The 25,995-nt window shown below is 45.9% G+C and overlaps 1 protein-coding gene and 1 pseudogene across 2 annotated transcripts in view; both read left to right on the forward strand.

The window, feature by feature from the left end:
• Positions 1 to 25,995, forward strand: part of LOC119456128 (mushroom body large-type Kenyon cell-specific protein 1) — an 84,859-nt gene that overhangs the window by 48,702 nt on the left and 10,162 nt on the right. Inside the window, exon 7 of one of the 2 annotated variants that reach the window (XM_037717743.2) lies at positions 5,706 to 5,860. The exons of the other annotated variant lie outside the window; for it this stretch is intronic. Within the exon in view, the coding sequence (XP_037573671.1) occupies positions 5,706 to 5,860 (155 nt within the window). The remainder of the gene's footprint in view (positions 1 to 5,705; positions 5,861 to 25,995) is intronic. 2 annotated transcript variants of the gene reach the window in all.
• LOC119437781 (U2 spliceosomal RNA) lies at positions 66 to 245 on the forward strand (annotated as a pseudogene).

Below are 25,995 nucleotides of genomic sequence, written 5' to 3' on the forward strand. Positions count from 1 at the left end.
TCAGATTGGTAGGCACTAATTTGAATATGCGGGTTGGCATACACGTGTATGGTGCGAACTTAGACATGGCTGATGCGAGTTAAAGTGTAGTATCTGTTCCTGTCAGCTTAACATCTGATACGGGTTGTATTTGGACCCAAGATATTGAACTTATTTTTGCAAGTTGGCGGAGTGCTTGAAGCCTGCTTCACCTCCGCCCCGGGTCGGCCTGGCATTGCACTATCTTCAGGATCGGCCCACTGTGTTTTTTTTTGTCTACGGACATCGATCCGTTGGAAACTAGCCGTATACAGCTTCGCTGTAAAAATAATCATTAGAGCGAGCGATCGCCCACCGAGGGGATAAAATCAGTTAAAGCAGTTACACTGATGTGAGGTGAGTACTTACTTTATATAAACCCGAGTGCTTTATTTTGTACTTTTTCAAGCTTTTCGATAAGATAGACTTGGCTGCGATCTCAAATTAAACTTGCATATTCAAGAATAGGCCTTACTAAAGTTATGTAGGCTGTTATTTTTGCCTGGGCTATTATGTGAATAAGATTTCACCAAAGTATATTCATCTAAAAAGATTTGTTGATCACGTGAGCGCTCCTTGAAGTTTCTGCAAAGAAGCAAAGGTTGGTTGGAGGTTATTTTTTTTTATTCAAGTCTGAAAGTAGGTGCAATGACAAATTTTATTTTAGAGCATTCTATTGGCATCATTCTTTCATATGACGTCATAATTCAATGCATTTTGTAATTTTCCGCATTTATTTGGCTCAGTAAAAAAAAGCAATAAAAGTTGCGTTTTCATCATTTTTTTGCATATGCGGCGTTAATTTTCTAGCTACACTATTCTCCCTTTTCGCCTGTTGCTAAAGTGTATGCTAAACATAATTGGAAATTATTACGAAATTTATTTTTTTCGAAAATTACCTGCGACACTTTTTTGCAAAATGAATTTCTTGCGAGAGTCAGGCCAAATTTAAGGATTAAGGCCCTCCAGATAAAGATATGTCAGATAACTCAATGTACATACTGACCCCTTAGCTTGTGATTTAGAAATTTTTATATGAGTAAATTTTGTTTGAAGCAATAAAAAATTTTTGAAGTCAACAACCAATATCATCAGTAGGCACTGCGAACGTGCTGCCACTCTCCTCGTCGTCTGCTGCTCAGCCGATGGCAGCTAGTACACGGGGTGACCATATTTAAGTTTTATGAAATCTTAAAAATTGCGTGTAGCAGATATCATAATTCTAGTCCTTGAGCAGAGTGGCAGACATTACTTGCACGAAAAATCGAACCAAAGCATTGGCGAGGTTTCTGGAATGGTAATTAAAAGGTCCACGTCAACTTTGTATTTGCCTTTAGTTGCCCTTTAAAGGGGCACTGAACCATGTTTGTTTTAATCCTCAACAACGGCTTCGAATGAGTATTGTGCCTTCCAGGAATATATTAACCGATATAATTTTTCAAAAAGACCTAGTATGAGTGTAGATACTTGTATTTACTTTTCCCATTCGCCATCAACACCCTTCGTTCCGTAGGAGCGCCAGTGTTGGTAGAGTAGCGATGCCACACCTACGGCGAGAGGTCTTGTCGTGGCACCCCGCGGCAGCATTTGCACTACGCAGCAGATGCAGCTTTGTGCAACTGTAAGTGCATGGCAAGGCTGGAAAGTGCTCCAGCCTGGCCGTGCTATGTGGTCCTGTGCAGACAAATCTAGATTGTGCACTTCTTGGCACTCAACATGATCTAGCCAGGCGCGGCCAGGAGGGTCTTGCAGATGGCATTCATGGCGAAGTGTGGCAGGTATAGCGTATGTCTCGTGTAGTTCGAGGTTAAGTGCTCCAGACTAATCAATATTAGTGAGACACCAATAAGCAGTGTGGCCAAAGTTTCATTCCTACGTCAGCAGATGACAGTCAGCTCACGCTTTTTGATTGATGTCAGATATTGGACAATAGCAGACGTGTATCTGCTAGGTGATGAAATATGGTAGCCACAAAATGGGTGAGGAGAAGGCTTCTGTTGAAAAGAGAGCGTTTGAGCAAAAGGTGACTTCGCACTCCGCTTGTGAGCCCCGTGCACTGTGCGCGAGTGCAAAATTTAGCTGAGCTATAGTGCCGACCGAGCGTAGTACACCACTTCTCCGCATCACGACGCAGAGGTGGCGCTGCGGACAACGGTTCAGCAGCGCAACCTCGACTGCGCTGTGTAGACGCGTGTTTGATAGTATCGCTGCCTCTGATTTTAGCTTTGATGTACGCGTGATAATACCGTTCTGAGCAGTGAAGGCAAAGCCAGAATGAAGAATTTGTTATTGTAGTCTAGTCAAAAAACACGAAATGCTCAAGTCAATTTTCTAGCTGGGCGATTGGTCACATCAAGTCATAGTCATCATTAAAGTCATAGACGCATTTTTTCCATGCATAAAACAATGCTGCAATGGTTTTATACGGTATATAGAAACGGTATATACACAATATTTAACGAATTCTAATGTTTCAATTTCAAGAAATCCAGCTATTGTGTTTTATTGTTTGGCATATGGCAGCACATTTATATATGGCTTTACTGCCTTGGCATGGCAGCATTTTGTCTACTTCCACAAAGAGGGAGCTGGCGTCCTCTGCACTCATTGCACTACTACAGAAACATTTGCTGGCAAATTTGATCACAAGCTTCCAGGAGGATGACTTTAGTAAGCGTGATGTTGTTGCTGTTTTTCACGCAAACGAAAAACGCGGCAGCCGTTGTACCTTCCACTGAATGCCGGGTCCAGCGGCCGTGACACAGAACACACGAGCTGACGATCTCAGCAAGCCTACGTAGGTGTAGAAAACTGAAAGTTGTCGTCGCCATTAGCGCAGGCATCAATAACATCTCGTTCCTGGGATCTTTCTGCATTCTCACAACAGCTTGCTGTCTTAATCAACTGTTGTGATGCCAGTCCCAAAGAATTCTTCGTTGTCCTTTTTTTGGGGGGCATCACTTTAGAGAGGTAGGCGGGAGCAGAATTGATGGCACTGCATCAATGTGTTCATCCGTGTCGTGTCGTCTACTCAGCTGCTGCTGAATTTGTGGTATACGATGTGCATGTGCAAACGTCCTAACATGTCACATATCGCTGCATATCATGTACCAAGCAAAAACAGAACTCTTTAATCCTGCTATTAATGAAACAGTTACAGCTGTAACTATATTTCGCTGTGAAAGGATATTGCCCTGTGTACGCCACATACCTTTGGAAGCGACTTGTGAGATGGAGTGTAGGTAGCATTCTCGAGAGATGCGGCAGTTGCATGCAAGCCTTTGTGTCTGCCTCTTGATGCCAACAGCTGATGATACTATTAGCTGTTTAAAGGACATATTGTAATGGAGCGCAGTTTCACAGTTTCGGTACAAGCTCGTTTGCTACCGCATAGTGTCAGTTTCTACCTTATTCATAATAAAAACATGCAACAAGTGTTTCGATGCACGCAAGGGGCACCGCTGCATGCCGGGCGTTGTGGGCATTTAGGCTTAGTGTGAAGACAATTCTGCACTGCCATTTGTGCCATTTGGTTGCTTGAAATAAAGCTTTTGAGCGTTCAACACGTTTGTGTCAAGGCACACGGTGCCTGAAATGATAGCCATATATATACAGGGTGTCCCAGCTGTCACGCAGCACGATTTAAAAAAAGAGGAACGGTGTTACACGAAGCCAACCTAGTGTGTATTGTTTCCAGTACAGTGGAGTAGCTGCCAGTAATTTTTTTCGTTACTGAGATTTAATTAATTAATTGTAATTAATTATCTAACTCGCGAAGCACTGTCCTAATTATCAAAGTGTCAATGAGAAAGTTGTAGAGCAACATGAAAAACTCCCGATACAGCTTTCCGTTGCTCAATACGTGCTACAGAAAAGTGTTTTTGCGAGCATGAAAGAAGCCCGCGAATACACGCAAATTGCCTCGAGCAGCCAGTCATGCGGCAATTCTGCGTGTATTCGCGGGCTTCTTTCACACTAGGAAAAACACATTTATGTAGCACGTACTGAGCAACAGAAAGCTGTATCGGGGAGTTTTTCATGTTGCTCTACAACTTTCTCATTGACACTTTGATAATTAGGACAGTACTTCTCGAGTTAGATAATTAATTACAATTAATTAAATAAATCTCAGTAACGAAAAAAATACTGGCGGCTACTCCACTGTACTGGAAACAATACGCACTAGGTTTGCTTCGCGTAACGCCGTTCCTCTTTTTTTAAATCGTGCTGCGTGATAGCTGGGACACCCTGTATATATATGTTGCACGCTGCATTACGGTGCACAGAGTTACATGGGGAATGAATTTACTTGTTCAGGAGTTAAATATTAAAGATAATGTGCCTTTGAAATTAAAGATAACATGCTGAACCCTAAATGTTGGAGGCCACACAAAGACATGGAAGCGGTGCTACCTTGGTATGTGTCTCACTCATGCACTGGGATCACTGGAACTCATCCAGACTAGAGTACTACGCGGGCCGACGGCGTCGGCTCGGCCCGGGCCCGCTGCTTGAAGAATAACCAGACCTGCGACTGTGTAAATGTACCCTACTCAGGCTCGCTGAAGGAACTCAGTGTACATGCCTTGCAAGTGTTATTGCTTAGGTGGTATGCCAAATGACATTAGAATAAAACTGCAGTGACAATAAAAAAATTGCAATAGAACTTTTTCCTAAAGGGCACGTGTACAGTTAACATAAAAAAGGCCGAGCAAAGCAAAGGCTGGGTTAAAGATTTTTGGCAGGGCATTTCATTTGAAACTCTTGTCTACAGTTTATGTTGCAAACACCAAACTTGTAAAGAAAAGTGGCAGTTTCTCCCAAAGGCAAAGCGTCGACTGTTGCGCTTGGTGGTGTACACCATGCACTGGCGTGTCCTCCCATGATCGAAGGAAAACTGCTTGACGTTTACTGCTACACAGACCAGTGTGTATGCACCACGGTGTGGTAAGCACGGAGCTGTGTGCCACTCATGCCACGTACGGCGCTGGAGCAGTCTGGCCCTGCATGAGGGTTACTTGGCTTCAATGCTTTTTCAGTTAAATGCGTCTCTATATGCTCCTATATGTGGCATGCCGTGACAGCATGGCGGCCCAAACGTGCCTCCCGCGTCCTAATTGCTCTTCTAAAAGCACGAAATAGCTTAAAATTATTTTAGGTGCAAGAGCCATTGAAATTTCAAATGCGCATGTATTGTAACTTGGGCGCAAAAATACTGAAGGTCGGAAATGTGCTGCCACACCAACCCTGCCGAGTACACGGCAAAGCACTTACCATGTATAAATTTAAGACCCACGAAGAACACTGCGAAGGCAGTTAAGGTGGAAGCCATCTATGTGTATTGCAGCGACCATAAAGCAATCATCAATGTGGTGCAATGCTTAAATAAAAAGTGGTAAAATTATGCATTTGCAATAAAATAGTCATATAGAGAGTGATTTTCGCTCTCTATATGGAATTCCCCACAAGTGATTTCCCAGAGAGCGATAAAAAATTGCAGTCGCAAAAGCTGTAATAGTCAGGCCATATCAAGTGCTCTTGTAGTACCTTTTTGCGGGAACAAAGTTGGTTTTTGTAGAAACAAAAAAAATTGGAATTGTTTCATATTGTGTTTGCTTAGATGATTAGGGGCCAGTTTTTCCAACTTGTCTTTTGAGGTTCACACAGAATACCTTGGATCTATGCAGAGCGCCCGCGTGTGCTTGAAGGCCCGACCTAGGCCCATCAGCGAACGGGCCCGTGTCCGGTCCGGGCCCGCGGCTTCAGGCCCGAGCCCGGCCCAGGCTCGAGGGCATCAGGCACAGGCCCGCCAAAAATCGCCTTATCCGACCTGGGCTTTCGGGTAAGCCCGGGCCCGTGCTGTGCTCTAATTCAGACATGCCAGCACTTTAGCGCTCACAGCCCTTCCCCGCACCCCCTTTTGTATGCATTGATAAGTCGTCCTTATGCTTTAATGAGCCTTGTGGACGCTACCCTCTATCCACCTTTGCACTCACCAATATCGTCTGCCGGAAGCGCAGTAGTGAACCTGGAAAAGCCCTAGTGAGGAAACAAGAAATGACCCATACCCTGTGCCAACCCCAGCATAGTGCAAGAAGAAAGTAGAAGTCTTAAAGGGCATTGATCATTTAGTGAGGTCTAGGATTGCTCTCAGTTTGCAGAGAGAAAGAGCAAAATCAGTCAAGACGCAGTAAGAGTGAAAGCAGATGAATTCAGGCTGGTACTCTAACAGATATGCAGTCTTAGAACAAGAGGTAATGAGTGCAACCATGACTAGACTGATTTCAGAAGCAGAAATTCAAGTGGAAGGTACGGCACCAAGTAGGTTGGCTCTCCCAAGGAACAAAGGATCTAATAAAAAAAGTAAACATGAAAGCTTCTAACTCGAGAGATCAGACAGAATTCGCTCAACTGTCAAAAGCTGATAAACAAGAAAAAAATAAACGCCAGACCACATGTAAGCTTGCCAAAGCGCACAGGCTTTGGCGCAGGCAAGTGCAGTACGCCTACTGTGCCTCGCGAGGAAAGGCGGTTTGCATCTGTGAGAGACGCATGCTCACTTGATGCACTCATAAACGCCTTGGTAGGCATAGTTTTTTTACTTTGTTATTGACAGTGCTTCAAAATGCTTGAACATTTGTAAATCTAATTGTTGAATTTTTTTTTATAGTTGCTAAATCAGTGCAAAAAAAAAAAGAAAAAGCTTTTCTCACACGACATAAATCATCCTCACTGAGAATTGATTGTACCACGCTGTTGTTGCGTAGCCAGGCACATGGCGACAAGGTAGTTCGAGCGCTGATATGTCTAAAATAGATCTCTGCGCACGCACCGCACTTGAACGCAGACGAGCTGTCCGGCACCCTCTGCGCATGCATAGGCACGCAAATGGGAGCTTGCGTGCGCATGGTCTAGGCTTTAGTGCAATTCAAAATTGGAACATTGGAAAGATGAGCAAGCAGCGAAAAGTGGGGGTAGCATGAAATCATTGCGAAGGAAACGGGGCATAGGAAAGAGCAAGATGTACCGTATTGACTCGAATCTAACGCGCACTTTTTTTTTTTTTTTGGATAAAACGGGTCCAAAAATTGCATGCTTGTTAGAATCGAGTACGACCCTAAATCTGCGTTACCATATAGATGTTGGCATTTCAACATGGCCGCCTCGCTACACTCTAGCCTAGCTGCCGTAGCTTCCTCCATGTTCTGCAGTAAGTGTGCTTACGCATTAGTCTACCATCTGTCTTCACGTTTTCTGTGTCTGCTCTGTCAGCATGAAGTGCCGAGTTCATCACGATGCCGCATTTAAAAGGAAAGTGATCATGTATGGGGAGGCAGGCAGAAATCGGGCTGCGTCACGGGCATTTGGAGAATCCGAAACTTGCGTGCGGGACTGGCGCAAACAGGAGAGGATTTTCCCCAGCAAAGCAACGCGGAAGGGTTTCAGTGGACCGAAGCAGGACACATTCTGCAATGATCCACTTCAGCGATACGATCGCCTTGGCCCTATCTTGAAAGCGATCTGAGACGTGTTTTCGCCGCTTATAGGTCGCGTTGAAGCGAGAGGCATGCTAGCACGAAGGTAAATTCGCTCGCTGCGCTTCGTCACTCCAGCGTTCTGACAGTGAGTTTCCGCGGTCAACGAGGGAGATGTGTTCATGTTTCCTTGTACGTGCGTGACACCGTGCTTGTTAATTTATTTAGTAAACTAATGTTTCCAAGTTTATACGGCTGATAAAACAGCTATTCTTACTTAGTATATCAGTCTACTAATTTGCTATCGCAATTGCCAGGGTGGTCGTGGCATCATCATCATTCGAGCTCTGTCATCTGACTCTCACCTCTTGTGTACTACCTGCGTTGAGCCAGATGGCATCCGGCTGCAGAACACCGGAAGTGGTTGCCTCCGCACGAACAGCAATTCAAGAGCAAGTTTCCCACCCCATGCACGCCAACCGGCTCTTGATGGTCACAAAGAAGCTCTTGGAAGACCGCAGCTTTGTCGAAGAAGTGCGTCAACTAAAACACTGCGTTCCTCAGAGGTTTACTGGAGCAGCTCGAGGATTGCATACTACTGGGGTACTACAGTTAAACCTGCTTATAACGAACCTCCATATAACAAATTCCTGGATATAACGAAATTTATCTATTCCCCGTCGTGACTCTATAGAAGCACATGTATTTGAGACCTCTACGTAACGAAGTGGCAGCGGGAGACCCCTCGAAATAACGAATTTTCCCCGCCAACAACCTAGAGATTTCGCCCCAAATTTTGTCATTTTTGCGCAAGCAGCAACCGGAAGCACCTTCTCTGCCGCGACAGAATGCGAAGCGGCGGCGGCGCGCTTGGCGTGCTCGAATTCACAGCGGCTTCAAAGCGAGAGCGAGCACACGCGAGGTGGGCCTGCATCCCTCGTCCTGGTGATCTTGCCGCCACGGGCATGACCTTTCCCCCTCCCTTCATTCAAACCTGATCCCGCCGCTTGCTGTAGCTGGCCTAGCCCATCAAGCCGGCACTCTCATTTTCCAGTTGATGTTGCCGAAGGAAAAAAAAACTTTTTTTTTTTTTCAACGTGCTGGCAGCGCCACTCTTTGTTTACCTGCCCAAGTCTGCGCTTCACTTCACTAACCTGACACTAGGTGACACTATACGACGCCATTGTGTCGCTCACTCTTCGTTTTCGACGCCTCGCGCTTGTGCGAAACAACACGTGTCCACGCATCCAGTACCAGTACCAATTCAGTTAAACAGCGAATGTTTACAAGTTTATATGGCCGATAAAACTACTATCCTTACTTTGTATAGCTGTCTGCTAATTTGCTGTCACAATCGATGTTTCACCTTTCGGGTGAAACTGGGACTTTATTGTTCATCGCAACTTTAGTGTATTGGGAGTAAATCTTGAGCGATAGTTGTATTTCTGTATGAAAGTATGAGGTGTGCGGTATTGTAAAGGATTTTTTTTCCTCTCTTATGGTCACAGAAAACGGGTGCACATTACAATCGAGGGCGCTTTAGAATCGAGTGAATACGGTAAGCGTTTCTTTTTCGAATTTTCGTGCGAAACCTGCATATAACGAAATCCTCTTTATAACAAAGTTTTTCGGGAATTTGTCAATTTCGTTATATCCAGGTTTAACTGTACTTGGCGCAGAGAAAGGGGAACGTGTTCACAATGATCGAGCACCTAGGCTAGCCTTATGCTCTTTCTGACCCTCAGCATGTCCAAACTCCACATTGAGGGCCTGCACGTGCCTGCAATGCTAACACCACCATGAATCAAGTCTACTACGTCATTGGATGGATGGATGGATGGAAAACTTTAATGAACGTCCTGAGGTACGCGACTCAGCGCGCAGCGGGCCGCTCCCACGTTGGGACAGTCAGGCCATGCCCGACCGCCGCATCGTGGGCCCTCTGGACAGCCCATAGTTGCGCCCCGGCATCGGGGCTCTTGATAGCGGAGAGCCACTTGTCCTCATTTATTTGTTCCGTGCCTCGTAACGAGGCACGGAACAAATACGTCATTAACATAAATTAATAAAAGTAGTGGCTCCAATACACTGCCCTGAGGCACTCCCGAGGTAACATGCAACAGTTCTGAAGAGTGGTCCAAAACATTTTCGCCTCTGTTGAAGGTGTAGGCACTAATACATTTAATAATATTTAACGGAGGAGCCAAACAATATAGCTTGTGTAATAGCTTCTCATGTGGCACTTTATCAAATGCCTTTGAAAAGTCTAAGGCTTGTCCAGCTGAGCCGCCATGTCAAGGATATGTGCAAACTTGTGAACTGTCGATACGAGTTCTATAAAAGCGCGGATATAAACCGATGTAGTGTGAGTGCGCACGCACTACGTCACGTTGGCGAGACCAACAGCATCTGTAGTTGAGTGCACTGGCGCAGCCAACGTAACCGAACGCAGTCAACGTGTACTGACGTGCCCTACGTCGAGATGGCTCTTACTCCATCCATGCATTGGTCATGCCGACTGCACCGACCCACAATGCATTCAAAGCGGCGCGCGAGTTGGGAATCGTTCTGCACATGCTCCGAAGGCAGCAGCCGATGGCGCGCGCGCGCTTCCAAGTTAGAGGGAATGGGCGCAGCACAGCCGGCACAGCGTGAGTGGCCACAAGCAATGCTCGCCCGCATTATGTCGGACTATAAACGGGCCTTAACTGTGGGCAGCCCTGTTGATAGGGTGCACCTTTTAAGGAAATGAAGAATCTGCTTTGAAATGACGGGTTTACAACATGGTGCTTGTAGTAGATGATGTATAGTGTTTACTGGCGCAAGGGCCAAGTATGGCCAAAGAGCGCCAAGAAATGGTAAATAGTGATCAATGGATGATTAGCGCTGAGTAGATATGGGCCGCTAGTTATGCACTAATAGACAAGCGGCTTTTTTTATGTGAATTGGAGACATTGCGCGCTACTCATCTGGAATATAACCTGTTGCAGTCAATGAATTGAAAAAATCTCTCATAAATTGTTCCACATGCCGACGCAGAAAGGCATTTGGGATACCATCCAGCCCTGAGGCTTTTCTTTAGGTTAACATGAAGAAGCATGCCTTCATGCGTCTCTGTTAGACCACCTGCGCTTCGAGATACATGATTATCGCCCCTTGTAAAGACACTAAGAAAGTAATTATTGAAATGCTCTGTAATTTGTAGAACGTCAGTAGTTATGCGCTCACCAATTTTCATTTTAGAAACATCCTGTCTACTTTCCTTCAAAATACGCCGGAATTACTAGCTGTCAAGTTTAATAGACTGAGATTATGATTCAAGTAAGCACTTCAAAACTGCTTCACTTTTTCTGATAGGTTGAGTTTCAGTTCAGTAAAATGACAAGTATTTTTCTGCTTGCGGAGCTGTTTAATTTTTTCCTTTTTTTAATAATATCTCGATATCCAAGGGTTAGAATGCTCCTTTAGTAGGTATAAATTTCATAACATAAGATTTGATAGCTTCACAGAACCTCTACCACGAAATCTTGATGTTATTTTGAGTGAAATTGAAATTAATATCTATAATCAGTTACTGAAACGTCGTCGGTGTTACAAAATCCTGAATTACTCACAAAGTTTTTGTATGCTTAGGCCTACTATTAGTTACCTGCCAACAAAAATAAATCCATGATCTGAAATTCTCTTGCTGCATCGATGCCGACGCACTATTAAATATTTCTGTTGTAAGTAAACACCAGATTGAGAATGGATCTCCCACCTGTGCACTGATGCATCGTCTGCTTTAAAATCAGAAAACATTACCTGTCCAAGATGACAATTGCTCTCGCACATCCATGCTTCAGTTGGTTCCTGTTGATTGCAGGAAGATTAATATCACCCTTCACAATAACTTTATCTCGTAGGCTGAGTATGGAACTACAGTCGAATCTCGATAATTCGAAGGGGCCCGGAAATTTGTTCTAATTAAAAGAAGTTCGAATTAAAAAAAGGACGTATTTTTGAAGTATTCGAGCACCATAGCAAGATGCACGAACGGTGCGAGTCGTGAAATATCGCGGCGCGCAACCGCCCACGCTGGCCAATGCTCGGTTCCCGATAGCGGCAGCAAACGAAACTTGAGGGCGCGGATGGCGACAGGCGGGCGTGGAGACCGTCGAAGGGGGAGGAGGAGGGCAGAAGGGAAGCGGATTTGGCTTCGGTAGCTCCCCTCCCTCGCAGCTCCCTCCCCGTTGACTGTCTCCGTGCATGCCCGCAGCCATGCCGGCCAGCGCCGATTAGCCCGCTCCCTCAAGTTTCGTTTTCTGCCGTTATCGGGAAGCGAGCGTTTGCCGGCGTGGGCAGTTTCGTTGGCCGGACTGGGCCTCTGCCGCTGCATTAAGGGGTCTCTCCTAAGCTTTTGCTCTATGGCGGTGTCGGAGCAATGCCGGTCGGAGGCGCTGCCGCGTTATTTGGCGCGCTGCTGAGAGCATTGTCGGTCCGCGGTATGTTCGAATTAACCGTCGCAAATTCTTTTGCATTCGAATTACCAAGCGTTGCGTTTTCGCTTATTGAAATACACATAACTTTGACGGGACCACAGCATCAGTTCGAATTAAGCGTGTTCGAATAAACGAGATTCGACTGTACTATTGTACATGCCATTAGAAAAAATATTCAATCCCTCTTTCTATACTGCTACTTACCCAGCCCTATAAAGATAGCTAAGGTTATTCCCATTTACAAGGGGACCATAATTTGTTAGAAAACTACCGTCCTATTTCTGTTTTAAGTTTCCTGAATACCATCTTTGAGAAACTTATTGTCAAACGAATCACTGCATTTATAGAACGTGAATCTATTTTGTCATATTGCCAGCATGGTTTTTGAGCTAAAAGATCGACAAATACAGCACTATTAGCTTTGTGCGACTACGTAAATTCCCGCTTGAACAACAGCAAAACTGTCCTAGGCATTTGTCTAGACGTGTGAAAAGCATTTGACTCTGTAGATCATGACATACTGCTAAATAAGTTAGAATGCTATGGCTTTCGAGGCCTAACTCTAGAATTTTTCCACAGCTATCTTAAAAACAGAAGAACTAGTTACCATTGCAGATACCAAATTCGACGTTTCTGACATTGTTACAGGTGTCCCACAGGGCTCAGTACTGGGGCCAATATTCTTCTTTTTTTGTAAACAATCTTCCTAATGCCTTAAACGGCTTATCTGCTGTAATGTATGCAGACGACACTGTTTTACTTTGTGCGCTAGACTCCTTGGACAAAACATTACAAGTGGCTAATAATGAACTACTGAGTGTCAACCAGTGGTTTACATCAAATAAGCTAACTCTGAATACCAAGAAAACGAAATATATTATCTTCACTTCTTCGTGATAAGCACCCCTAAGAGAATGTCATTCGGTTTCTCTAAACCATAATGTACTTGAACGGGTAAGTTCTGTTCAATATTTGGGTGTCGCACTAGATGAACATCTCCATTGGAAGCCTCATATTGCATAGCTCTGTAAAAAATTAAGCAAAGTTTGTGTTATACTGTACAAATGCCGTTATTACTTTGACACTGCCACTCTGAGAGCAATTTACTTTAGCATATTCCATAGCCATCTATCCTACTGTATTGCATCTGGGGTCACACGTACGTTTCATATGTAGAACCTGTTGTACGTCTTCAGAAAAGGGCATTGCGATTTATGACTTTTTCTGATTACAATGCTAAGTCAATGCCACTGTTTCAAAGTTTAAATATACTGCCTTTTAATTTATTACTGAATTTTAAGACAATAAGTACTCATAATAGCATAACCACTAACTGCTTGTTGAGTTCATCAGATTTTTTATACTCCAGAAGCAATACACGCTGCGCACTTAAGGGAAATTTTCTCTTGCCAAAAATTAATAATGTATATAGATGGAGGAGGAGCACTGGAGCACTCCTTTGGAACAACTTACCATCAGTAGTAAAACAAGCCAGAATTTTTTCATTGTCATTGAAATACCATTATCATTCACTACTGTTATCTCTTTAGGGTATTTTGTCGGGGCCTTTGTCTGTTTTGTCATTTCCAGTGTATAATTATTAAGTAAAAATTCCTTTTTGTGGGTTTCTCGTACCTATTAGTAGAAGCACCCTGCCTTTTGTTTATAAATGCATATTTATGTACATATTATTTATTTACACTTTGCTGTATTGCTGTTGAGATTGTGAATACTAACTAGCATGGATCCAACTAGCCTTGAGCTCCAGATGTTTTGTAAAATATTTTCTTGTGTACTCGTCCTATTTGAATAAACTTGAACTATACTTAAGGCGCGTACACACTAGCGGCAAAATGTGCGCGGTGTGCCACTGGCGGCAAGACGCTCGCCGCACAAGCAGCCGCGAAGCAGGTTTTTCTTGCCGCGGGAGGGATCGCTCCTGGACCGATTTTTCGTGGTTTACCGCGTGCCGCGGATGATCGCTTCTGTGACGTACGTGCGGGAAACTGGTTTCATGTGAACCCGCCCAACCGCTCATTTCGTACTCGCATCCAGTGTCCGGAAACTCGTTTCGCACTATCGTTTGCACGCGTCAGCTCCCGGACGGAGCTGACGGATAGTTCGAGAAGGGGGGAGGAGTCTATGCTGTCACGCGACTGCCGCAATTGTTTTGCCGCCGCCGGTGCACCGTGAGCGTTTTTCTGCTAGTGTGTACGCGCCTTTATAGTTCAATCACGTTCTGCAAAGTTTGTTTGCGGAGCGGTGACACTATTTCCTGTTACCCCGCTATTACGCTGCCATTAAAGGGGTCGTGAACCACCCCTCAGGCTTGGTGAAAAAACACAGTCTGAGGATAGCACACGCTGCTCTAAGAATCTCGGCCATATTTTGCAGTAGTGCACGGCTCGTGGAGCTTGCAAGCGGAGCGCAAAGTCGCCTTTTTCTCAAACGCTCTCTTTTCAACAGAAGCCTGCTCCTCAATCTTTTCTGGATGGTTTATTGCGTAATGTACGAGATTCCCATGCGCGGCTGCTGTTGGCCAATAGCTGACATCAATCAAGAAGGTGCTTGGATCAGTGCGCTTCTTCCTACTGTTACTGTGTATGCCGTATTTACTCGCATAATGAACGCACCTCTAACTTTAGTCGTGAAAATCAGGATTTTTTTTTCTCCCGCATAATAAATGCACCCCTAACTGTGATCCCCTGCAGTCCTGCGAACGGCCGCGCTGTAGCTGTGTTTTTTTCTTTTCCTCACCGAATGATCGCTCCCTGAACTTGCTGCCATGATGTAGGAGACACAGTACGATTCGGCGTCCGATATGGCGTCCGGCAGGTACGATTGTATCTGACGCCGAATCGTACCGCGTGTCTCCTACTTTTATTAAGATAGCAATCACATGGACACTCCAGGCGCATTTTTGCCGTCGGCGCCGACGATTGCAGCTCAATCTCCCGCATTCGAGGGAGCAAAGTGGGGAGTGCACCGTATTCCGTCGCGCACATTGTGCTGGGAGGCGGCAAGGGAGGGGGCCGACGCAGCAACTGCTCATTGCACAGCCGTGCGCGCCCTATCTTGATAGTGATCTGCATCAGAGGCTGAGTCTAGGTGTGACGGCGGCTTATACCTTTGTGCGTTCTCCATTCTCACCGCTCGGTTTGCGTTTTGATAGCGAGTGTCCACGGTCATCGAGTGGGATGTGTTCATGTTTGCCTGTGCGCACTGACACCATGCTTGTTAATCTACATAGTTAGCGGATGTTTGCAAGTTTATATTGCCGAAAAGACGGCTATCCTCACTTCGTATAGATGTCTATGCATTTGCTATTGCAATCGATGTTTCGTCTTTCGGGTGAAACTGTGGCTTTGTTTAGCGGTGGCCACGAAAAAAAAATCGCTAAAAATTTTACTCCACATAATAAATGCACCCCCCCCCCCAGCTTTGCGTATATTTTTCGGGAAAAAAAAGGGAGTTCATTATGCGAGTAAATACGATATTTATTGACACAGTGTAATAAACAGACTAAAATAAGCGAAAATCGGCTTTTGAATTTTGAGAATAATTATTACGTACTTCCGAAAGACGCCAAGTATCATCTGCTAATGCTCGGCTGTGGCTACCCGCGTAGGAATTGAACTTTGGCTACCTTGCTTATCAGTGTCGTAGCCGTCGGGTCTCGCAAATTTCAACTAGCTTTGAACACTCAACAAGCCTCGAAACGCACGAAACTTAAAGTCAGACCACACGCACGCTTGCCAGCGCGTGCTCACCCCTGGCCGCTCCTCGTTAGATGCCTTGGCAGACTTCGCTTTGTATTGAGCTATTGATAGCACTTTAAGATGCACCAGTTGGATGTGGCTACTATCCGTCGGGCAAGCTGGTGCAGGGCAAAGCCGGTGCGCACCACTTAGCACGGCCAGACTGGAGCATATGAGTGCGAGTGTGCACTCAAGCCCTGTCATGCACAAAGCAAACACTGCGCATACGCACTACAGTTGCGTGTAGCTGTGGTCTGCTACATAGCGTAGATACCGTGGCCGCCGTGGGGTGCCGATACGAGTCCGCTGATTGAGCGCACTGTGGCTCGCTGAGGACAACTGCGTTTTGGCGCGTTGTAGGTGCCTAAATCAGACGTAGTGGTGTCTATGTGAACATCCAAAATCAAATTTGAACTGCGCGCTACAGTGACGTTCAGTAGGCGGAACGTTGTGGCCAGGCCCCGCTCCGCTGTAGCCTTCGCAGTGCAAGTCATTGAAGGAGCGGAAGCACCACGTTGGGGACGTTTGATTGCCAATAACTCTGCTTCTGCTGAACACAATAAAGTACTTTTTGCGGCAGAGTATTTCTTAACTTAACTTCAATCGCATTTCTCGACTTCAATAAAAAGTGATTCAGGGCCCCTTTAAACTAATACTGTCTATAGTCGAGTACAACTTAAGAAGACAGGAGAGGCCCAGCCCAGATGACCGAACCACAGCAGCCGATTGGCTCTGCGACTAAAGAAATAGTCCCGCTGATGCGAATCGGCTCAGCTCGAAGCGCAGCTTGCCATGTGCTCTGTTGGCGGGCTCACCGGCTGTCCAGCTCATGACGTCAGTGCAGAGTGCTCGCTCATTGGTGGAAGCTCATGTGCATTTGCCTTTCAGGGGCGAATGCCGCTGCCTTCTAAAGTGGTAACCGACTATAGCAACATGTGCAGCAAGCGCTTGCAGGGTTTGCATATCTGAGATCTGCACGATGCGCCATTGCGCATCGTCGCTAAACATTAGCAAAACCCCAAAGCATACATGAATTTTATCACTTTCCTTGTGTCGTTCGCCAGCTTGCTGATCGATCTCAGGGTCAGGTGGCATTTTAAGCAACCATGAACGATGCAATGGGTGTCATCACAATCTTGCGGTTCCAGAAAACACCAAAGTTCACAGTGCCATGGCGATGGTGCTGATTTGTGTACTGTATTTACTCGATTGTAACGTGAGTTTCTTTCCAGATTTTTGCTACCTGAAGTCGATCCTCGCATTACAATCGAATGCCGATGTTCAAGTTGTCTAAAAAGTGCAAAGATGCACCCAATTCTAATCAACAAGTGAAATGTGCGAGTGAAAGCGCGTGAGGGACGTGCGCTTTCGCGGAGAGCGAACGCATGGTGGAGAGCAAAGCGACGTGTTCCGTCGTGTGAAAGGCCGTGGGGAGATGGGAGGCAACGTTTAGCTGCGGCACCAAACGCGTATCTTGCGACCAGGCACAAGGGAAACTGGTGACTCCATCTCCCACGCGAAAGGAGGAAAGCGGGAAGGCAGCGCTGGAGTGAGGAGATGCGGCTTCTATTCTGCCAGCAACAGCGCACTTGTGCTTTACGCGGCTGAGAGCTGTCGCACGCACCATATCTTGAAAGCGATCTCCACACGGCTCTTGCCTTTGTATGCGCTGTGCTTTCGCCGCTAAGTTTCTGTTGAAGCGATAGACCGCACGAACCTTCGTTCGCTGCTGCAGCCGGGCTTGCTCACGCCAGCATTTTGACAGTGGTTGTCTACGGTCATCGAGTGGGATCTATTCATGTTTGCTTGTGCGCGCTGACACCATGCTTGTTAATTCAGTTAGTAAGCGAATGTGCAGTAGTTTTATGCAGCCGATAAAACTACTATCCTTACTACGTATAGCTCTCTACTAATTTGCTATCGCAATTGATGCTTCACCTTTCGGTTGAAACTGCGACTTTTTCATGCATCGGGTGGTCTCGCATTACTTTAGCGGTTTTATTCATTTTTTTTTTTTTTTTTTGCTAGATGCAACAAAAAGTCACCCCTTGCGTTACAATCGTGGTCGCGTTACATTCGAGTAATTACGTAATTTCTATTAGGGCTCATTTAGACCAGCTACTTGCAGAGGTCACACAACCAAGTTGGTTGCGACTGGATGCAAGCGTTTGCAAATGGTCACTTTGGTCGAAAAGTGACTGCTTTGGTTCTGTAGTTGAGTATAGTCGGGTACAACTTTAGAAGAGAGGAGGAGGCCCCGCCCAGTTGACCGAAGTGCAGCAGCCAATTCCTCCGCGACTAAAGAAATAGTCGCACTCAAAAAATTGTGACTGCTTCTAAAACGAGTATTTGTCGATATAAATAAGATTTGTGTATCTTGACGAGTGGTTTGGTAAAACTATCATGATGGAAATGCTACCGCACATACTAAATAACTCCGTGCCTTCTACAACGCTGTGCGTTGTCTGCTACGGAGCAAGATCGACGGCACCGGGCGTAGCAGTTGCTGGCTTAATAGCATAAGATTCATATATACTTTTTGTGTGTTTGCACAACCTTATTTTTTAATGTGTTCGGCTTATTTTCAATTAATCTTTTTTTTTTTTTTTCGCGGTTGCGAACCTGCGATCTCGTGAGTTCGCGCACAATCGCGCGCGGCATTCCGTGCAAGTTTTCCGCCATGTGGAGCCCAGCGAGGTGACATCGGAACGGATCCTTTGTTGCCAAACGAGCCTTGTGTCGCCTCGATGACCACACCACTAAGGAGCCTCGGCAAGAACAAGAGCGGCCACATCCTGAACAGCGATTCACGCAACATAATCTTCCACTGCTACACGTTTTGGCATAACAGGCAGCCTGAACGCAGCGTGGAGGACACGAGCAAGTTTGTCGCCGACATGCTTGGTGTCAGCGAAAGGACTGTGTTCAGGGTGAGGGAGGAAGTTAAAGCTTCGCATTTTTCGGGTGGCAAACTGACGACGCTCTCGCGAAAGCGCCCACGCAATGCGGAGAAGAGGAGACGCAGCGCGAAGTTTGACAGCTTCACGTTGTGCGCGCTGAGATCCTGTGTGCACGATTTCTTTCGCCGCAATGAGATACCGATGGTCGAGAAGATAACTACCGAGACGTCGAGTTTACTCGCGTCTATTGTTTACCCAATAAAGTTCACTCACTCACTCACTCACTCACTCACTCACTCACCGAGTTCTCGGAGCATATGGAACTACCATCACTAAGGCGGTGTACTGTGCGTCGCCTGCTTGCTGAGATCGGCTTCAAGCACGAAAAGAGAAGCCGCAACTCGCTGCTTATCGACCGGGATGACATCACCGATTGGCGGAATCGCTACCTCCGTGACATGGAGCGCTACCGGGCGGAAGGCCGAAAGATCTTCTACCTGGATGAGACATGGGAGACGGCGGGACACACTCGGTCGATCGTGTAGACAGACACCATGGTGCAAAAGCGCGGACGCCTGTTCGCTCGAGCAAATGGCCTGACTATGAGTCTAAAACAACCATCTGGGAAAGGTCAGCGCCTGATCGGTGACGCACATCGGTAGCGAGGATGGTTTCGTCGACGGCTGCTTAGATGTATTCAGAGGCCAAAAGACAGGCGACTACCATGAGGAAATGGACGGCAATTGCTTTGAGGGCTGGTTCAATGACGTTCCGCAGAAGTTGCCAGCTGGTAGCGTCATTGTTTTAGACAATGCACCTTACCAAAGCCCGGCGAGAAGAGAAATTGCCGACGACGGCCTGGAAGAAGGAAAAGATACAGGAGTGGCTAACAAGCAAGAACATCACCTACGGTGAAAGGACGATAAAGAAGCAGCTGCTTGAGCTGGTGGCATCTGTAAAGTCACGCTTTCTGAGCTACATCGTAGACAACACAGCTGTAAGGGCCGGTTGCATTGTACTCAGGCTCCCGTCGTGCCATTGTGAATTTAATCCCATTGAGCTTGTGTGGGCCAAGGTCAAAAATGGCATCGCTGCGGACAACACGAGACTTCAAGCTGTCGACGGTCGACGTCATCTTGAGGGAGAAAATCAAGCAGGTAACGGCGGAAGACTGGAGGAAGAGCATTCAGCATGTGATGGACTTGGAGGCAAAGTTCAGACTTGACACGTCTGGGAGTAAGCACATTCAACCCATCATCATCCAGCTGGGTGAAGATGACAATGAAGAAAGCGACTCCGACTGCGAGCTGTCTGGCATTGAGCCACTCGACGAAGCATAAAGGCTTCTTATTAAAAAAAGAACAGCCCTTATTAGGGCTACCAAAATTTTGCCGGTGGTTTCGCAACAGCCAACCATCCATTCTGTGACCTCTCAAATAAATAAGCAGTTCTATTTATGGCATATTCCTTATAATAGAAGCTCAATTCTGATAAGCAACGTCCTGCACACATTGTGCTCGATTTAAGAAGTGGCATAGAAACACATGTAAAGGCTGGCATATCTGAATTGAAACACTATTGTTAACCCTGATTATCGTTGGCGGGCTCAAAATGCACTTTCGGGCAGCCACCGTCGAGTTTGACACGCCCCATAGTGAAATAGCAGTAGTCAGAGCACACTTTATGGTTCTGTTAGCAGTCTGCACTGGAAATCACAGTCATGTCATAGCGAGTGGTGCTGAAATAGCAGCAGACAACATGAAACTGACAGCCACTGTTACCAGCTTGAATGCCTAAGCACATTCATGTGGTTTCATTGTTTATTTTGTTATCTGGCTCACACAAGTAATGCGAATAAGAGAACAAATATAAGACATCATTAGCTTAGTGAGGCCCAAAATGCTCAGTCAGGCAGCCACCGTCGAGTTTGACGCGCCCCATAGTGACATAGCAGCAGTGAGAGCACGCTTTATGGTTCTGTTAGCAGTCTGCACTGGAAATCACAGTCATGTCATAGCGAGTGGTGGTGAAATAGCAGCAGACAACACGAAACTGACAGCCACTTTCAGCAGCTTGAATGCCAAAGCACATTCATGTGGTTGCATTGTTTATTTTGTTATCTGGCTCACACAAGTAATGCGATTAAGAGAACAAATATAAAACATCATTAGCTTAGTGAGGCCCAAAATGCTCATTCAGGCAGCCACCTTCGAGTTTGACGCGCCCCATAGTGACATAGCAGCAGTGAGAGCACGCTTTATGGTTCTGTTAGCAGTCTGCACTGGAAATCACAGTCATGTCATAGCGAGTGGTGGTGAAATAGCAGCAGACAACACGAAACTGACAGCCACTTTCAGCAGCTTGAATGCCAAAGCACATTCATGTGGTTGCATTGTTTATTTTGTTATCTGGCTCACACAAGTAATGCGATTAAGAGAACAAATATAAAACATCATTAGCTTAGTGAGACCCAAACTGCTTATTCGGGCAGCCACCGTCGAGTTTGACGCGCCCCATAGTGAAATAGCAGCAGTGAGAGCACGCTTTATGGTTCTGTTAGCAGTCTGCACTGGAAATCAGTCATGTCATAGCGAGTGGTGGTGAAATAGCAGCAGACAACACGAAACTGACAGCCACTTTCAGCAGCTTGAATGCCAAAGCACATTCATGTGGTTGCATTGTTTATTTTGTTATCTGGCTCACACAAGTAATGCGAATAAGAGAACAAATATAAGACATCATTAGCTTAGTGAGGCCCAAAATGCTCATTCAGGCAGCCACCGTCGAGTTTGACGCGCCCCATAGTGAAATAGCAGCAGTGAGAGCATGCTTTATGGTTCTGTTAGCAGTCTGCACTGGAAATCACAGTCATGTCCTAAGGAGTGGTGGTGAAATAGCAGCAGACAACACCAAACTGACAGCCACTGTCAGCAGCTTGAATGCCAAAGCACATTCATGTGGTTGCATTGTTTATTTTGTTATCTGGCTCACACAAGTAATGCAATTAAGAGAACAAATATAAGACATCATTAGCTTAGTCAGGCCCAAAATGCTCATTCAGGCAGCCACCGTCGAGTTTGACACGCCCCATAGTGAAATTAGTCGGAGCATGTTTTATGGCTCCGTTAGCAGTCTGCACTGAAAATTGAAGTGTTGTCATAGCCAATTTTCAATTTATTAATCTGACTCGAGCAAGTAATGCGAATGCAAGCACAATTATTAACGTGATTAACTTTGCTAGCATTTTTTTGTCATATTTACGTACCGGAAAAATGCTCAGTAAAGTTGAACATGTTTTAGTGAGTCACTTTGTTCATTACAAGCCGTAGGCAAAGTGACAGACAGATTCAGACAGTGATATTGGGGAAGTAATAAATGGTGAAAATTGCAAAAGCTCTCACAGCACTGCTTTGCTGGACTCCATTCACTAGGAAACTGCATTTGTAATGATGAAAGCGCCAAGACCGGAAATGATACCCTACTGCACAATGTTATATATGTGTACCACCACATGTGACGGGCAGCAAAACCATCTGCTTATTAAGACTGAATGCAACAACATAGCAAGGTGCTGTTTCACAATATGGCACCTTTTCATGTGCACTTCTGGCAAGCTACCGTATGCACTAATGCATAAACACATTAACAGGGGAAAGAGACGAAGTAACTGTGCAAGCCACGTGATGCTTTTAACATTTTGTATCTGCCAATGTTTCTGTTGTCAGAGCTGATAGAACTTTCTTTGGTGCAAGTTGATTAATCACGTTGCAGCAACAGCACAAGAAGCAAGATCAGCAAGATGGCAGACTGAGGAGGCAAGGTAGACAAGAGAGAATGGCTTTAATGACATCGAAGAGGCCAGCCCTGCTATTCACAGGACTTGGTGCTTTGAATGAGACGAGTTAATGGAATTGTAAAGTAAGTCGTGGCTGCAGCATGCTTACAAGAACAAATGCAAAAATAAAAGGATAGAAATAGGAATAAATACATACACGCATGGAAGAACTCACATATTCACACACATGAACACAAACGCGAGCGCGAAAACTAAGATATAAAATACAAAAAAGGGGCAAAATAACAAATATACACAAACACACATTTAACGCAGACGCGAGTAGAACTATAGGAGTCAGTTCACAAGCAGCTGTGCCTACTTTGTCGTACGTTTTTTTAAATGTACATATTGGCTCTGTTGCCTTCATTGTCATAGGAATTTTTTAGTAGCGACATGTCACGACAAAGCGCGAAGCTGTGTTGTGGGAAAGCAAGTCGAGCGCTGACAGCACAGCTTATGCGCGATTGTGTCACAGCAGGCTTTCTACAGCTGGCGCGTGCAGTGAGCGAAGAGTTCTAAGCCATACAGCGACGCGAATTCATGCATAGCTCCCTTGAAACGGCACCAGTGTATCAGTCATAATTTTATATTAGCATTGAGGCTGACATTAAGGAAACAAACACTGCTTCCAAACGCCTGACCGTTAACAATCCAATGACATTCGCTCAAGCAGCGCGTGTTAGTCACTCATTGTTAGCATTGGTGGAAAGCAATCAATCGACGGTGCTACAGAACACTCGAACGACACTGCTAGACGCTCGGCTATCTTATCACACTGCTGCCAACGATCGGTCGTTTGCACGCTGAGCTGGCAGCAGCGAATCTTTGCGTCGGAGGTTGCTTTCACAAATCTTTTCTGTTGAGAAACTCGCAGGTTGGTTTCATCCGCGCACGCTTTTCTCATTTATCCTGATAATGGTTTTGCTCCATCACTTCACCACGTCCGACGAGAAATGCAGGGGCACAGTACACAAACACACCCGCCGCTCACAGTCGGTACCAGACTTTGGCGAACTCTCCTCGTCGTAACTTCACTTAGGAGCAAAACAAAACACCATGGAACAAACTCGCACGGTGTTTGTTTGCAGCGGTATGTCGTCGCGGGATCCTGTTTCCAGACGAAGCGCAGCGCAGCGCCACTGATGTTCGCTGCGATCTTTCTTCGCCGGCTCACGGCTCAGAACAAACGAACGCGGCACAAATTGTGCATCGTAAACTCACAATATTTCCGGCATGACAGACCACCACAAACAATTCGAATTCACTCTGACGAAGGGAGACGCACAGAGCTGACGCGACTCGGCCCAGTTCGAAGCGAGGGCGGCCATGTTAGGCATGTTCTCCGTCGGCGGGGACACCGGCTGTTCGGCTCATGACGTCACCTGAAGTGCGCGCCTATTGGTGCCGGCTCGTGTGCATCCGCCTTTGAGGGGCAAATGCCGCTGTCTTCTAAAGTTGTATCCGACTATAGAATCATAGTAGTAGAGCATCAGCACCTGACCTATCGTTTCCTACTTTTCTTTCCAAGTCTTTCTTTTCCTGTTTGCGCAACCATGCTTTCCTCTTTGGTTCTGTAGCTTGCCGCTCAATTGTTCAGTCACGTGACTGCAGTCACAAACTGAACCAATTAGCGGTGCAGGATCAGTACGTCTGTATATACTGATGCTTATTTTATGTGGTGATTGCAGCGTGAGCAGGCATTAACGATATCAATTGCGAGACATTTTGATGTGGCGACGGAGCAGGTCGTGCTTGCTGATATGAATGTTGGTTGCTGTGAGTCGCTCTTTGGTTGCTCGTCACGGTCAGTAGCGTGACCTCTGTTAGTCGGCAGTGTGAATGAGCCCTTAGATTGTACTAAAAGTATTAGGTCTAGTTTGTATTTCTGGGGGCCACCATTACTGCGGGTGATAAGGCAGCTGCGCATCGGCTGCTGATGATGGTGCGCCTAATTTATCAGTTTTACAAGTCACAAATGGGCATGATATTTAAGCTTACAGATTCGTCATTTTAAGTTCTGCTAATACAAAGAAAGCATAAAATTTTGGTCATTATTTTGAAATTTTCAGTGTTTTAAAATCGGAGTACTGAAATATTGTTACATTAAAACATTGGCTTTTGGCTGGGGCGTAGCGTCCTCTATCGTTTCTGTGCCTGTGCTCCACCAGCGTCGTTCAACCTCCTTGTCTGGCGTCCTCACATTTCACTGATGCTGGGCTGACAGTGCACTCTCTGGGGGCGCTATCAAAGCGTCTCCGAGCCATGACCAGCTTGCGGAAAAGGCGTAAAGGTAGCATGTGTAAGTCTGGAAGACTACTAAAACGTGACAAAACCTGTTTGCCTGGATAAAGCAGCAGCTGAGGATAAAGAATAAAATGTGTATGAAGCAGTGGCCACTGTACGTAAAACAAAAAGGCTCTTTCATCTTTGAAGTTCACTATGGGCATATCCTTCCCAGATGAGTAGCCTGTCCTAGCAAATTCATAGTAGTGCTTTGTACTAAACAGACTTTTAGTTTGCTATTAAATTTTAGTAACCTACTGTTCTGCAAATAACGGCATTGGTCAAGGGCTTCATACCATCATGCGCAGCATGCTAAAATAAATTAAATTGGTCGGCTTTCTCATTCTGCACATCATCACCGACAGTCACAAGATTATAGTGGCCCCTGTTCAACATGTAGTGGAAACATTGTCGATTGTATACTGCATCCTGAAAGCATTTTTTGGTGTTCAACTAGTGTCATTTGATCACGAAAGCATGATGGTAATTAGGGGTGCGTGACCTTGGCGATAACGGCGCTCAAAGGCTGTGACAGCGTAAATTGCAAGTATTCAGATCCAAGTCATCACGAGATCATTAATCTTAGGTTCATAGCAATGAGATGTCGCTGTATATGCAAGCGGAAGCTGAATTTAACCAGTCATTTTATTGCGATAGCAATTATATGGACACTCCAAAGCGGATTTCTGCCGTCGTCGCCGTCGCCGTGAGGTTCCGTATGACGTCAATGGCGATGAAATTGTCGCCGCGCTCCGGACGCTGTATGTGTGAGTGAAAGGGCGTGAGGGACACGCGCTTGCACGGTGAGCGAACTCACGGCGGAGAGCAAACGCGCATTCTGCGTCGTGCTCCATGAAGGGCTGCAGAATTAAGCGTCTCTTTCCTCCTTTACAATCACCATATATATAGGGCAAACGCGACTTCTTCTGACGCATGAAAGGCCGTGGAGGGAGGAGGGAGGGGAGGCGACGTTTAGCTGCGGCACTAACTGCCTATTTATATAAAAATGTTGTGAGGCGAGCAGGTGTAAAGACTTCCGACGCTGCTCAACACGTGTCCCATTCTGATCTCGTTGAAAACCTCCGAGCCGCCCCCAGAGGCACTGGCAACAGTCACCAACGCCGCGCGCGTTTGATGTGAACGCTGGCAAAACACTGACAGCATCGACAGCAGTTCTGCGTGTGGCCAGTGCTGCTGCATGTCCAAGTTTATACAGCTGATAAAACTACTATCCTTACTCCG

Source organism: Dermacentor silvarum, chromosome 1 (genome assembly GCF_013339745.2).
Source record: "Dermacentor silvarum isolate Dsil-2018 chromosome 1, BIME_Dsil_1.4, whole genome shotgun sequence".
In the NCBI taxonomy this organism is placed as follows: Eukaryota; Metazoa; Arthropoda; class Arachnida; order Ixodida; family Ixodidae; genus Dermacentor; species Dermacentor silvarum.